Source organism: Myotis lucifugus, unplaced genomic scaffold (genome assembly GCF_000147115.1).
Source record: "Myotis lucifugus unplaced genomic scaffold, Myoluc2.0 scaffold_276, whole genome shotgun sequence".
Taxonomy (NCBI): domain Eukaryota; kingdom Metazoa; phylum Chordata; class Mammalia; order Chiroptera; family Vespertilionidae; genus Myotis; species Myotis lucifugus.
Genome location: NW_005871324.1, coordinates 1,431,172 through 1,444,485, shown reverse-complemented (window position 1 = coordinate 1,444,485; position 13,314 = coordinate 1,431,172). Strand labels below are relative to the sequence as shown.

Below are 13,314 nucleotides of genomic sequence, written 5' to 3'. Positions count from 1 at the left end.
ACCAAGGGCCATAAGTTTAGTACCTATGTTTTCTTCTGTGTATTCATTGTTTCAGGTCTTATATTTAGGTCTTTGATCCATTTTGAGTACTAGGAGAATTTAAGTGTGGAGAAAAAAGAACCCTCATTCACTGCTGGTGGGAAAGATACTGGTCCAGCCACCATGGTGAACAGTATGGAGGTTCCTCATATAAATTAATAATACTGTAACCATGTGACCCTGCATCCCATCATCTGTATATCTACCTATATATATATATATATATATATATATATATATATGCATCCCTATGCACATATATATATATATATCTAGAGATGTCTATATATCTACATATATGTCCACATATATATATATATATATATATATATATATATATCTATATATATATATATATATATATATATCTATATATATATATATATATATATATATATATATATATATATATATATATATATATATATATATATATATATATATATATATATATATATATATATATATATATATATATATATATATATATATATATATATATATATATATATATATATATATATATATATATATATATATATATATATATATATATATATATATATATATATATATATATATATGTATATATATATCTGTATATATCTATATGTATATATAGATCCGGGCATATCGATCGACCGGACCGGCTCCCCAGAGCGCCGGCCGTCCGCCGCCCCTCGCTCTGCCGCCCTCCCGTGTTGCACTTCTCCCTTCTCTGTCCAGGCTCTCTTTCCAGTTTATTTATTTTTTTACCTTTGTCTTGATCATTTAAAATTTCCCTCCTGTTCGTCTTTCCTTCCTCCACTATCTCTTTCGTTTCTCTTTATTTCTGTTTGCTTTCCTGCCTCTTCCTCTTTTTCCTGTTATGTCTTTTCTTTCCACTTCATTTTTCATCACTCTTTTTCTTTTCAGTCTGCCTTTTCCCTCTTGTTTCTGTATATCTTTCTTTGTTATTCATTACTTTTTTCTTTTTTTAAAAAAATTAAAACTGAAGTTTTTCTCTAACTTTTTCTTTTTAAATGACTTTCTTAAAATGTCCTTCACTTTCTTCTTTTTGTTCTTGCCCTCTCTTTTTCTTCTTTCTCTTTTTCCCTACCCTCCTTTCGGGTTTTCTGTGTTTTCTCTTCTTTTCTCAGTTTCCCCTCCTCCTGGCTGCCTCGCGTCTTTCTCTTTCTCCTTTCCCCTTGTTCCTTGTACTTTCATCCCACCTCTCCGAGCTCAGGGCTACTACCTCCGCCGCCTTTCTCTGGCCCCCGGCTCCTGTCCTTCCCGCCTCCGCTCACCGCTTCTGGGCCCGGGTCTAGCTTTGTGCAGGTCTCTGTAGCTGGGTCCCCAGGCTGGAGGGTGCACTGGCTTCGGGCAGGATGCCTGCCCTTCCTTTGCCCCAGAGTTGAAGCTGGAAGCCTGGAGCCCACCCTGCCAGAGGTCCCCTCCCACCCACTCCGTGCCCCAGCCCTGCCAGCCCTGCCAACCCTCTCTGGGGCAGCAGTGGCAGAGGATCTGGAGGGCGGTCGGCGTAGACGCTGCGGGAAGGCTCACCTTCCATGTCCCTGGTGACGGTGCTGAAGTGCATCCCGGCCGGGGATTCCAGCAGCCGGTGAAGCTTCGCCCGATTGGGGGACCCGGGGCCCAGGCGGGCGGCACGCTCTGCGGCCTCTGCTGCAACCAGAGAGGCGATGCTGAACGCGCTGGCCCGGGGAGACAGCGGGCTCCGCGCGTCCATAGGCGCCCGGCGGCCTGGCCGGCGCCGCCTCCGACTGCGTGCACCCAGCCGCACCGAGGCCGGCCCAGCCCACGGGAACCGGGGGCGGGAGCCTGCGGTGCCACTCACAGCCGTTAGCCCGGACCCAGGGGATTATGGCGTCACGGCCCCCCACTCCCGACCAGTGGCAGCCGAGGGGCCCAGCCGGGTGGGGCGCCCTGAGAGCACAGGGCCCTTCTGCTTTTCAAGTTCCTGGCCCCTCGCCTCTGCTCCCAGGGACCTCCATGACCAGGGCCCCTCAGACATCCCACTGCTCCCACTGAGGCCAGGGTTCTCTCCGTCAGCTTCTACAGCCCCAGAGGGAAGGTGATTATACCGGGAGCACTCAGCCCCAGCCCAAGGCAGTGGAGCACGGATGAAACACCAGGGGCCGCCTGGGCCCAGCCCAGCCCCTGCCCCTGCCCTCAGCCCCTCCTGCCTCCTCCCTGGCTGCCCCTGCACCTGGGTAAGGAGAGGGCAGTTCGGGCTCCAACACGGCCTCTGCGAAGCAGGACAGTACCCAGGCCAGCAAATGCCCCTGGCCCCCTTCGATTGGCTCACTGTTGTGGCTGGGGACCCCAAGTAGAGGGACACCGCCCAGGCTGCGCAGCCCGGGAGTCCCAGCGTCACGCGCAACCCGCGTACACCGCCCGCCTCTGGCCAGGACGCTTATACATCCGGAGGGTGGGCAGTGCCCGCTCCTCTGACCTCCCTGCGCACCGGCCAGGCGCAGGGAGGGCCGGGGGCGGAGCCTGGACTGGCCAAGGGAGCTGAGGACACGTAGGGAGTTCAGGCCTCCCAGTTCGGTGGTGTGCTGCCCCTCGCTGCAACCCACTCCACAGTCAGCCTGCCCGCCTGGGGCAGTTAGGCCCAACACAGTGAGGCAGGGCCTGCCTGAGGTCTCAAGGCCCTTAGGCACAGGCAAATGGGATGAAAAGGCCTGGCTTAGCTTGTGCCTTCTCCTACCTACTGCTTCTGGGGCCTCCTCTGACCATAACAGGCCTCCATGGCCTTCCAGTCCAGGGTCTCCCTCGCAAGCCTCCGTGCCTCCCAGGAGCCTCTTGGTCCTGCACTAAGGTTCTGGCAGTCAGGGCCTCCTTTCCAAGGCCTCTCCGCCTGCAACCACATCATTTGCCTGTGCTTGTCTGGATGGGGGTAGGGGGCCGGCAGTCTCTCCTCCGGGTTTTTACAATCCCAGGGCCTCAGACCCTAGGCTGCAGGGGGTGCTGGCTGGGAGGCAGGGAAGGCCCAGGAAACTGGGGACCAGGGATTAGGCTCCAATGGGAAGCAACTGACTTTGGGGCCTGAGGTCCAGGAAAGAGTGTGAGGCCAGTGGGTGAGCATGTGGGTAGTGCTGTGTGTGATTTCATGCGCAGTGAGCCCCTCGCACCCCCCCACCCAGGCTTTATGGGCTGTGGAAGTGAAGGGACGCTGATAGCAGGGAACGTCCCCAGCCCTGAGGGGTCCTTCAGGGCTGTGACAGGGACAGTGACCTGTGGGACCTAGGGCCAGGTCCAAGGAGGAGTGTGATAGGGGACTAGCCAGGCTCCCCTCTGCCTCCTTGATGAGCAGGGCCAGCACCCTGCCTCCAGAACAGGGGGCGGGGGACACTGGTGGTGGCAGGTCGAGTAGTGTTGCAGGAGCTGAGCCCAGTGCTGTCGGTTCACACCCAGAGATGTGCAGGGCGGTGTCACCGTGTCACCTTTTGCTGGTAGCTATACCCCCCCACCATTTATGTGTGGGTCCCCATGTGGGGGCTCCATGGGGTGGGCTCCTGCCTGTGGTTGTGAGTTGTCTGGATGCACGTTGTCCCAGCACACGGGGTGCCAGTGGTGGTGTCCCCCGAACCTGGGGGAGCCTTCCTCGTGTATCTGGGCGAACACCTGAAGGCGGCGGCCCAGTGAGTCCCAGGGTGACACCAACACTGAGAAGGGAGAAGTGAAAGTGAAAAACCCTGGGCCTTCCTGGAGACTGGGTCAGCCCCCTGGGGCGCATCCTGAGGTCCCTGACCCTCCAGGGCAGAGGTGGTGGAGGGGAGAGGGGGTCCTTCCAGCCCTCGTTAACCCCTTCCTGCTCAAACTGGGACCTGCCAGGGGCCGGCTGTTTTGTCAAAAGCTTCAGAGCAGAGAAAGTTCTTCGTGGTCCACGACAGGGTGCTGGGTCGGTGTGAGAGGCCCCACCCGGGCTGCTCTGCTCCGTTCGCTGAGCGACTCGCTCCACCCGCTGCCGATTCTGACCCCGCGCGACTGCATAACCCCGGACCCCGCTGCTCCATGCGCGGGCCCTCCCGCAGCCCTCGACTTGGAGGAGCCCAAAGAGGCCGGAGGCGCAAGGCTGCCCGAGCCTCCAGCCCGGGGCAGGGCTGCTGCCTCCACCGCCCAGCGGGGCTGCGCTCCGGCGATCTCCCCGAGGTCCCTCCTGGGCCGCACCGCCCTCCCGCTCCGCCACGCTCCCCCGCCCGGCAACCGCCCCGGCTCCCAGCCGTTCGCGCCGCCCACCCCTCCTCTGGTACAGGCCGCAGCCCAAAGGGAATGCGCCCGCGAGTGGCCCCGCGCCCCGCACACCCCGTCCCGCGCGCGCCGCGCCGCTGCCTGCAGGACGGCTCCATCCCTCACCTGGACGGGCCGCGGCTCCCTTCCGCCTCGCTCCCCCTGCCGGCCGCGCCTCCATGACCGGGAGGTCCGAGGCCCGGCTGCGCGGGGCAGGAGGGCAAATCGAGGCAGGGGGCCGGGAGCTGCTCGGGGTCAGCCTCCTCGGAGCGCGGCGCGCGGCTGCGGCCTGGACTTGGCGGCGCGTCCCTCCGCCTGGGACGAAGAGTGAAGACCAGACCCGCATGTCGCCGCGCCGGCCGGCTGGTTGCGAGGTAGGCGCTATGAGACCATTTTACAGGCCGTAAAACCGAGGCTCGGGCTTGGCTGGCTGCCGGTGGTCCAGAGTGGGAACCAGCAGTCTGGCGGAGGGCAGGAGGCGGCAGGGGCGGGCGGGGGCGGAGGCCGTGGCCCCCCCTAGGCCGGGACAGGACCGCAGCTGGGCTTCTCCCGGCGCAGGGTCCCACGTGGGGCCCCGGCACTGCGCGGGGAGCCTTGCGCCTCGGCTCACTCGCTACCGCCTTCCCCCAGCATCTTCCGAGTTTCGACTAAAGCGAGCCCTGTTTCAAGCCCTATTTCGGACGTTTTCTCCCCAGCGCGCGGGAGGCGGCCCCTGGAGAGTCTTGCCCGCCCAGCTCCGCCTCCTCAGAGCGCACCAAGTCGGGCACCCTCACATTCTTGTGGCGGGGACCCCTCTCCTCGCTCTCAGTCCATTGTAAGGGCACGTCCACGGCGCCGCGTTCACCGCTCAGAATTCACTCCGGCCTCTTTGTTCCCAGCCGTGGAGGGACCTGCGCGCCCTTACGCATGCATCTCTGGCAGGCACAGGGCCCCCTGCGCCCTGCCCTGAAGTCTCCTCCAGACGAGGCGCACACCACCCGGCCCCCAGCGGGTGCCGGGCCATCTGGGGCGAAAGCAGCGCAGATGGGTCTGTGCAGGCAGCCCACAGGATGTGAGTCCGTGGTGCCCTGGGACCCCCCTCCCCTAGGAATCAGAGAACCGAGCGGAGTAGAACCAGGTTGCGTCACCCACGGCGCAGACAGAGGGGGGCTGGGCTTTACTTGACCCCATTAATTCGTTTCAGGATTGATTAGCGGGGGACTGCGTCCAGCGCCTGCCTGGACTCGGCCTCAGGGGTCTCCCAGGGAGGCCCCGCGCCAAGAGCAGCTTGTACCCTGTCAGTGGCTCCTCCCCTGCCCGCAGCCCTGGGCCTTTGGGAGCCCCAGTCTCAGGGGCAGCGGCAGGGGACAGGAGGGGAGCCGCCTTCGCTGGAGCCGGGCTCGGCAGCGGGCTCGGCAGCTTCGTCCTCCCTTCCTGGCTCTGTCCCCACCTCTGCGATTAGGAACGCCTGGCCCCGCTGTCCCTCCATTCGATGGTGCTTGGCCCGCGATGCCCGCCATGAACGCGGCTTTCTGGTTTGCCCTCGCTGTGTTGGACGGGTAGGGACCGCCGTTCTCCCGATCCTCGGGCTGCTGTGCTGAGACCTCCCTCCCCTCCGTCCCCAGTCACTGAGCCTTCAGAAGACCCCTGGGGCTCTGCGCATGGGGGGGTGGGGGGAGAGGGGGAAGGAGCGGGCAGCTAGCGCCAGGTCTGAGGCTAAGCCAGAATCGGAGTGGAAGCTTCCTCCAGCGCCCAGCGCGCACCTTTGAGGCACGGCCCCCGCTTCCACGGTGGGTGCTTTGTCCGCAGTGGAGGCCCGCGGAGCTTGCCGCGTGGCCAGGACTGGGGCCACAGCTGGGGGCGTGGGGCAGAAGCAGTTGTCCTGCTCACACACCCTCCCCTGACACAGAGGTGGAGGAGGCAACCCTCTCTCCCCCGCTTGGGGAGAGCGGTGGCTCTGCTGGCCCCTAACTGTCCCCCTACTGAAGCAGTAGTCCCTGCCAGCCCACCCCTTCCCCCCAGGCGTCCTCCTTGGTGTTGGGCCCTTGGGTAAGGGAAGGGCCCAAGCTCTGTGGGGTGTGGCAGAGAGCAGGCAAAGCCCTGAAGAGAGACCCAGGGGCACGGTGGTGTCCACAGGAGTGGGGTCCACACGAGGGGGACTCAGCTCCAAGTAGATTCCCAAGTGAGGCTGGGCAGACAAGCCCGGTGGAGTTAGAAACAGCCCCGTGTGAGCACTCTGGCGGCTTGGAGAGGGTGGGGTGGGAGTGAGCTGGGCGATGGCCAGGGAGGAGCTGGACACCCCCCTCCCCACCCAAGGCATCATCTCAGACTCTTCCTGGACCCCAGCGCCACCTGCATCCTGGTCCCGGGACAGGGACATCTTAGAGTGCTAGTGCCTGGCCCTTGGGGGACGAAGGACAGTAGGATGAACAAAGAGGAAAACTAAGACATCGAGTGGGGCAGACACCAAAGGAAGTGACAGGCGTGGGATAAGGCAGGACGGGGGGGCACACCCCCCAGTGACACCAGTCCCCTCAGAGCTGGGAGGGGATGGACCAGGGTTCGTACAGCCGTGCACAGCTGGTGGGTCTCCTGTCTGCCACCTCCCTCCCTGTGGGTGCTGTCCCTGGGCCCCGTGCACCCCCCTCATGTGGGTGCTGTCTTCTGGGCCCAGTGCCCAGGAAGACAGATGGGGGGGGGGGGGAGATGGTGAGAGGGATGGCCAGGCAGGATGAGGATGTCAGCTAGACCTGGGTCATAGCACCCCTGCCTGCCCCCCCTGCTGGGCACCAGGGCCCCCTGCAGGCTGAAAGTTCCCACAACTCCAGAACAAACAAACAAACAGACAGACTAGTGCACAGCCAGGCCCTGGGCCCCTCTCTGATTTCTGGGCCTGTTGATTTAGCTGCCCACTTGGCAGGAGGACCCAGCCACATGGGGAGCCGGCTGTCCATATGTCTGTCCATCTACTGGCCACGCTAGTCCCTCCGCCCCAGCTGCTCTCAGGCAGAGGTGGGGCTCAGAGACCAGGTGACCTAGATTTAGGCTGCCTACTGGGGGGCTGAAGAAACCAGTCCCCTTGCTTCCCCTCTGTGGCCAAGGCAAGTGGAACCACACTTTCCAGGGAAAGGGACAGACCCCAAAGCCCCTGGGGAGTGTTAGATGAGAGTCGGTGGCCAGAAAATGGGCACCTGCAGACACTCTCTGCAGCGAGGGAACCTGGCTGGGCACCAACCCCCACCCATCACACACCCATATGGAACCCACAGCACTGCACACATGCCCGTGAGGGTGGGCATAATGTGTGTTGGGTATGCACACACCACACATACATGCACACATCCACAGCGGAGTGCTTATACACATGCATATGAGCACACCATACACACATGTGATCATGAGCAGGCACACGCACACACTGTTCACATACAGACACCAAGGTTGGCCAGAGCGCACATATTGCATGTGCAGAACATTTACATGGACATGCACGCGTGTGCAGGTGTATCCCTCCCAGTGGCCGCTGGGGTAGATCTTCAATAGTGGCCGCCGGGGACACGCATTTCAGGAACTCAAGTGGCCTGATGTTTACTTGCCTTGGATGAGGTCCATGTGGAGCCTAAGGAGCCATACAAGGAAAGAAGAATAAAATGTTTCACTTCACTCGTGTAGGGTCATTTTCTGAAGGTGACACACTCAGATGTTGCCCCAAGGGGGAAGGTCTGATGGCCAGGACGATGCCCTAGACCAGTGATGGCGAACCTATGACACGCGTGTCAGAGGTGACATGCGAACTCATTTTTTTGGTTGATTTTTCTTTGTTAAGTGGCATTTAAATATATAAAATAAATATCAAAAATATAAGTCTTTGTTTTACTATGGTTGCAAAGATCAAAAAATTTCTATAGGTGACACGGCACCAGAGTTAAGTTAGGGTTTTTCAAAATGCTGACACGCCGAGCTCAAAAGGTTCGTCATCACTGCCCTAGACATTGGGTACAGGAGGAGTCTCCCATAACAGGGTCCCTCAACAGGGACCCTTCTGGGTGGAGTCGCCTGGGAGGTCACTCCATGCTCAGACCCAGCCCTGGACCGGGCTGGGTGGGTAAGATGAGCCCTGGGAAGCTCTGAGAAGTAAGAATCTGGGGTCAGGGCCAGAGGTGATGAAGAATGACTGCTAAGCCAGTGACATCAGCACCTTTGTTAACAGGTCCTAGAGAGCGTGTTCTCCGGGAATCATTGGATCCATTGTGTCTCCCCTTAAAGATACTTAGTACATTTAAGATAACAGAATATATCTGTGCTCGCTTCGGCTGCACATATAATAAGATAACAGAATACTGTATCTGTCTCGGAATTTGCGTTAAATGCTTGATGAGTTTAGCAAATAGATTGAAGTTGTCCACATATTCACTGAGAAACTGGGTGGGAATCTGGCCCCAGGGCAGTAGAGGGTTGGCTCTGTGGCTGCGCCCTTCGCCATCCACTGTGCTTCCTGGCAGAGCCCCCAGGGCTGCAGGATGGTCACCCCAAGACCACACCCCGGTGATGTGGCCTGGCACCTAGAGTTCTGTGCCCACGGCCCTCAGCAGACTCACCTTCAATGCCCCTCTGCCTGCTGATCTGGGCTGCAGGCAGGAGGCAGGAAAACTGTTCAGCCTGAGGGACATTGTCCAACATGGAACAGTCAGTGTGAAGGCAGGATGGCCTGATGAGCAAGGTTCCAGAATGGAGGGCCAGCACCCCAAGGACAGATGGGAGACTGAGGCCTGGGGAGACCAGTGGAGGGAGCAAGACCTCCCCGGGGGACTTCCATCCCCAACAGGCCTTCCAGCCCTGCCTGGCCTCCTGCTTTCCTGGGGAAGGGGCGGCTGGGAAGAAGGCGGGGACAACCTTTCAGAGGAGAATGTGACTCTTTCTGGCAGGTCTCCTTGTCCCGTTGGCCCTTCCGAGCAGGGCAGAACCCAAGCTGGTAGTGTGGCCCAGTCATCAGGAGCCGGGGCCAGGCGCGAGCCTCACCCTGCAATGCTGTGTGTCCAAGGACACAGCTCAGCCTCTCCGAGACTCAGTGTTTTTGTCTAAGAAATGGGGAGGATGCTAGAGGCCCCACAGGGTGGATCAAATTAGCTCCTGTTGGCTTCTGAGTATGGCTACTTAACTGATGTTACCATTGCTGTTGCCCACGCCTCCTTGGGCCACCCCCTCATCTAGCTGGTCCCCCAGGACAATGGTGGGCAGCTGTTGCCTCTGTGCTCCTCTGGGACCTCCAGGCCTGGCCTGGGGTTTAGGGAGGAGGGTTCCTGGCTGTGCCCCCAGAAAGCCCAGGCAGGCACGCCTGCTCTGCCCGACCTCCCCACCCAGCCCAGGTCCCACACTCAGCCTTGCTTCCCCACGTCCATGAGCACGGCCCCACCCCACTCCAGCCAGACAAATCCCTTCCCTTCTCTGAGGCTCTGCTGAACCAGGTTGGAATTTCTCAAAAGCAAACAAATAGGCGAGCTCAGAGCTGTGGTTTTCAGAGCTCAGATTCCTCGGTCTGCCTGAGCGGCAACAGGCCCCGCTGACGGCCCACGGCCCACGGCAGGCTGGACAGGACCCACGACTGAGCCCTCAGGACACTGCCCCTGGAGCACCGGGCTGCCCCAGTTCCTTCTTCTGCCCAAACAACTGCTGGGCCTGGAGGGGAAGGGCGGGATGTGACCAGGGACCCACTGTGGGGACCGCGGCTGGTGACAGAGCTGCGGCAGGCAGGGCCGGGGGAGCAGGGCGGTGAGGACCAGGCGGCCATCTGAGCAGGTGGTGATGTTGTGTAGGTTCAGGGGCAGGGCCGTGGAGGCCGTGTGGGAACGTGGGGTGGAGAGGCACGAGGCAGGAGAGCACCTCTAGGGGCCCGCAGGGCTCGGAGGGAGGGCTGGGGTGAGGGAGGGCCCAGAGGGGGCTCTCGCCAGGTGGTCTTAATCTCCTCAGTGAAATAGGAGTCCTGGGGGCGGGTGGGGGAGGTGGGAGCTTGAGACAGCTGCCGGGAGGGGACGGCCTGACAGCCCTGAGGCCCCCGCGGAGCCCCCGCCGCTGGGCCCGCTCTCTGGTCAGCCCCTGGATGGGTCCCTGGGCCGAGACTCGGAGCCGGTTCTTCTACCCACCCCTCCCCCTGGGCCTCTTCGGCCTTCATGGCTGAGAGGGTCTGGCCTGCATCTGTGTGTGTAGGGGTGGCCTGGCCCTTCCTGCTGTCTAAGTAGCCATCAGTGACCGGGTGGGACGGGGACTGGGTCAGTTTTCCTCTATTGCAGACCCCCTCTTGGGTTCTCACTCACCCACCAAGCTATCCCTGGCTCTGAGGTAATGCCAGTGGGGTGCCGGGAGGAGGAGGGAGGAGGAGGGAGGGGCCCTTGGCCAGGTCTGGACCCCCAGCTTCCCACCAGAGCCGGACACTGAGACCAGAAGGACAGAGGGAAGGGTCCGGCTGAATCTTCCCACCCCCACCATGCCTTGGTCTTTTCCTCTACCCACCAAGGGGCCTCTCAGAGATGGGGAAACTGAGGCCAAGACAGGGTGGGTGAAGGTACCCTTGGCTGCCAGGCATCTGGGACAGGCGGAGGCATGGGCAGCATGGAGGCACCAGCTGCCCCATCCTGCTTAGTGGATACTTGGCATCAGCTGTGGGGGGCAGACAGACAGATGGATTCGAGCTTTCCCTGGTGCCCCAAAGCCCACCCAGCCCCTCCCACCAGGGTGTGGGCCAGGACTGAATGCACTCAGGGCTGTCCCATGCGAGGCAGGCTGTGGGCCAGCGCCTGGCTGTCTCGGGCCTCGCTGGGAATGGCCAGGACCAGAGGCCGAAGTGAGTGCCGAGGTGCCCACTGGAGAAACGGAGGCAGCCCCCTGACAAAGCCAGTGTGGCTCTCCTTCCAGCTCCATGCAGGCCCCTCTCTGAATCGCCTGCCTGCCTGGGTCCAGGCTCCCATCGGGGCCCCTGGCCGTGTGTCCCCTCCTTCCTGGCTCTGTGCCATGGTTCTGCCCCCACCGATAACTAAATCCATCTCAGGACTGCACCCCGGGACCTGCCGGGCCCTCTGCTCTGCTTGGCTGTTTCTGCCTGTTCCTTGAGCCTGTGGGGGTAAGTGGTAAAGCAGGACCAAGCCATGTGGGTGGGTGGCCCCGAAGGTCCGCTAGGAGGTGGCACAGCCGTGGGGCTAAGCTGGCCCTCATGAGCTGGGCCCAAGCTGGGACCCCAAGAGTCAGCCCTCCCAGAGCCCTTTCAACTTACACCCAGACAGTCCCCTCCCGTGGCTTCAGATGTCACTGTTCCCCCGAGCGCGCCCCTCCCTCCTACAGACACTCGAGGCAGGATGACCATTCGTAACTCTCACCTTGGAGGGAATTTTGGCCGATCCGTTCCTAACGTCAGCTGAAACCAACCAGCGTCTTACTTCAGGGAGAGTGCCTTTCTGTCTGAGACGGCAGAGTGGGTCAGTACCTTTCAGATGTCTGCAGAGCTGTCCCGGGTCAGAGGAAGCAGCCCGGCTCTAAGGGCAGAAGGTTCTGGAAGGGCACTGTTGCTCCCAGAAGAAAAGCTGTGCAATAGTCAGGGCTGCCTGGGAGGTAAGCAAAGGGGGTGGCCACGGGGCAGGGAGGGCGCTGGGGATGGCAGAGGCCAGAGGGGGCCCTGAGCCGCAGGCACTGATCTGAAGGGCATTTTCCTGACTCCAGCGTTGGCTCTGGCTTCCCTTCCTGGGGAGGAGGTCCTTCTGCACTCAGCATGAGTGTTCTCCGTGGCGTCTGCCCGGGAGCAGGGGCCTAAGGCCCCACGGCCTGGAAGCTTTGGACTTTGGGGCTTACTTTCCTTGTCTGCAGGCCCAGGAGGGAGCCTGGGCCCCTTGGTGGCTCAGGGCTGGGGGCAGCGAGGAGTGTGTTGTGGATCAGGGGTCAGGGCAGAGGTCCACGGCTGCAGCAGTGACAGACACGTCCCAGCTCAGCCCACGGGAGCCTCGGGCGTGTTGCTGTGAGAAGTGATCATGATCGCCGGGCCCTGAGCTCCGTGTCAGTAAATTATGCCTGTTAACTATGGGCTTCACGAAGTGGCAGTGGTCATTGTGTAGCTGCTGAGGACATTGCCCTGGGGTCTGGACACCGCTCTCGTGGTGTGGCATGCCACCTCCTCCATTCTACACGCGCTGTCTTTCTTAATGTGGCCCCAAGTGCCCCCGGTTCTGATTTTGAGGTTGGCCGTCTCCAAATAGATGCCCAGGTCCTTCTAGACCTCCTGACAGCCCTCTCCTCCTCAGCAGTTAGTTGGTTTATGGCCTGGACACACCCCCAGGGTAACTGCCCACAGCCGCTGTGGACAGCCAGCATCAAGCATCTTAGATTTCTGACAAGGGGACCTCCCACCTGGTGGCAGCTGATACCTGAGCCCACCCCACCCCGTGGCAAGGGCAGAGGTGAATGACCTGGCTGGAGACAGCTGCTGTGGGAAAATGCCAATGCGACTCACGCTGATGCCAGAGAGGAGACTGGGGCACAGAGCAGGGCAAGGCCTCGGGCATCTCTGAGGGGCCTTGCCCAGCTGGGGTCCTGTCACGTCCCAGCCTGGCCCTGCCCTTGGTGCCCTGCACACCTCTCCTGTCCATCCGCCCGCCCAGGCAAAAAATGGTCATTTCCTCCCGCCCCCGCCCCAGGGAGCGACACGGAGCTGGCAAAACAAACAGGCCATTCCTCCTGTGGCCACTGGCTGGTGATGGATGGCCAGAAGGGCTGGCCGTGCTGATGGACGACCGCCCATCATGTGTGGGCCAGGGGCGGGGGGCCCAGTGAGGCCTTGGACACAGGCACAGACACACACTCGTGAGCCATGGTGCTGGCCTTGTCCCAACCTGAGACCCTCCCCGAACAGAGACCCAGGCGGACCAAGACCTGGGCAAGTCAGTGCTCCCAAGCCTGAGTTTTCCCATCTGTGTGTGGTCTGGGCCCCCATCATGGGTGGGGGATAAGCCAACATGACCATGTACCTGACATGGGATCCTCCATGTACCCTCCCAGATCCCTACCTGTCGCCAGATGGCAAGA

General features: G+C 60.1%; 1 protein-coding gene across 1 annotated transcript in view; it reads right to left on the bottom strand.

Annotated features, from left to right (window-relative positions):
* TBX1 (T-box 1) overlaps positions 1–1,765 on the bottom strand; it is a 6,527-nt gene extending 4,762 nt beyond the window's left edge. Inside the window, exon 1 of the mRNA XM_014465041.2 lies at positions 1,582–1,765. Within this exon, the coding sequence (XP_014320527.2) occupies positions 1,582–1,765 (184 nt within the window). The remainder of the gene's footprint in view (positions 1–1,581) is intronic.
* Between the last annotated feature and the right edge of the window lie 11,549 nt (positions 1,766–13,314).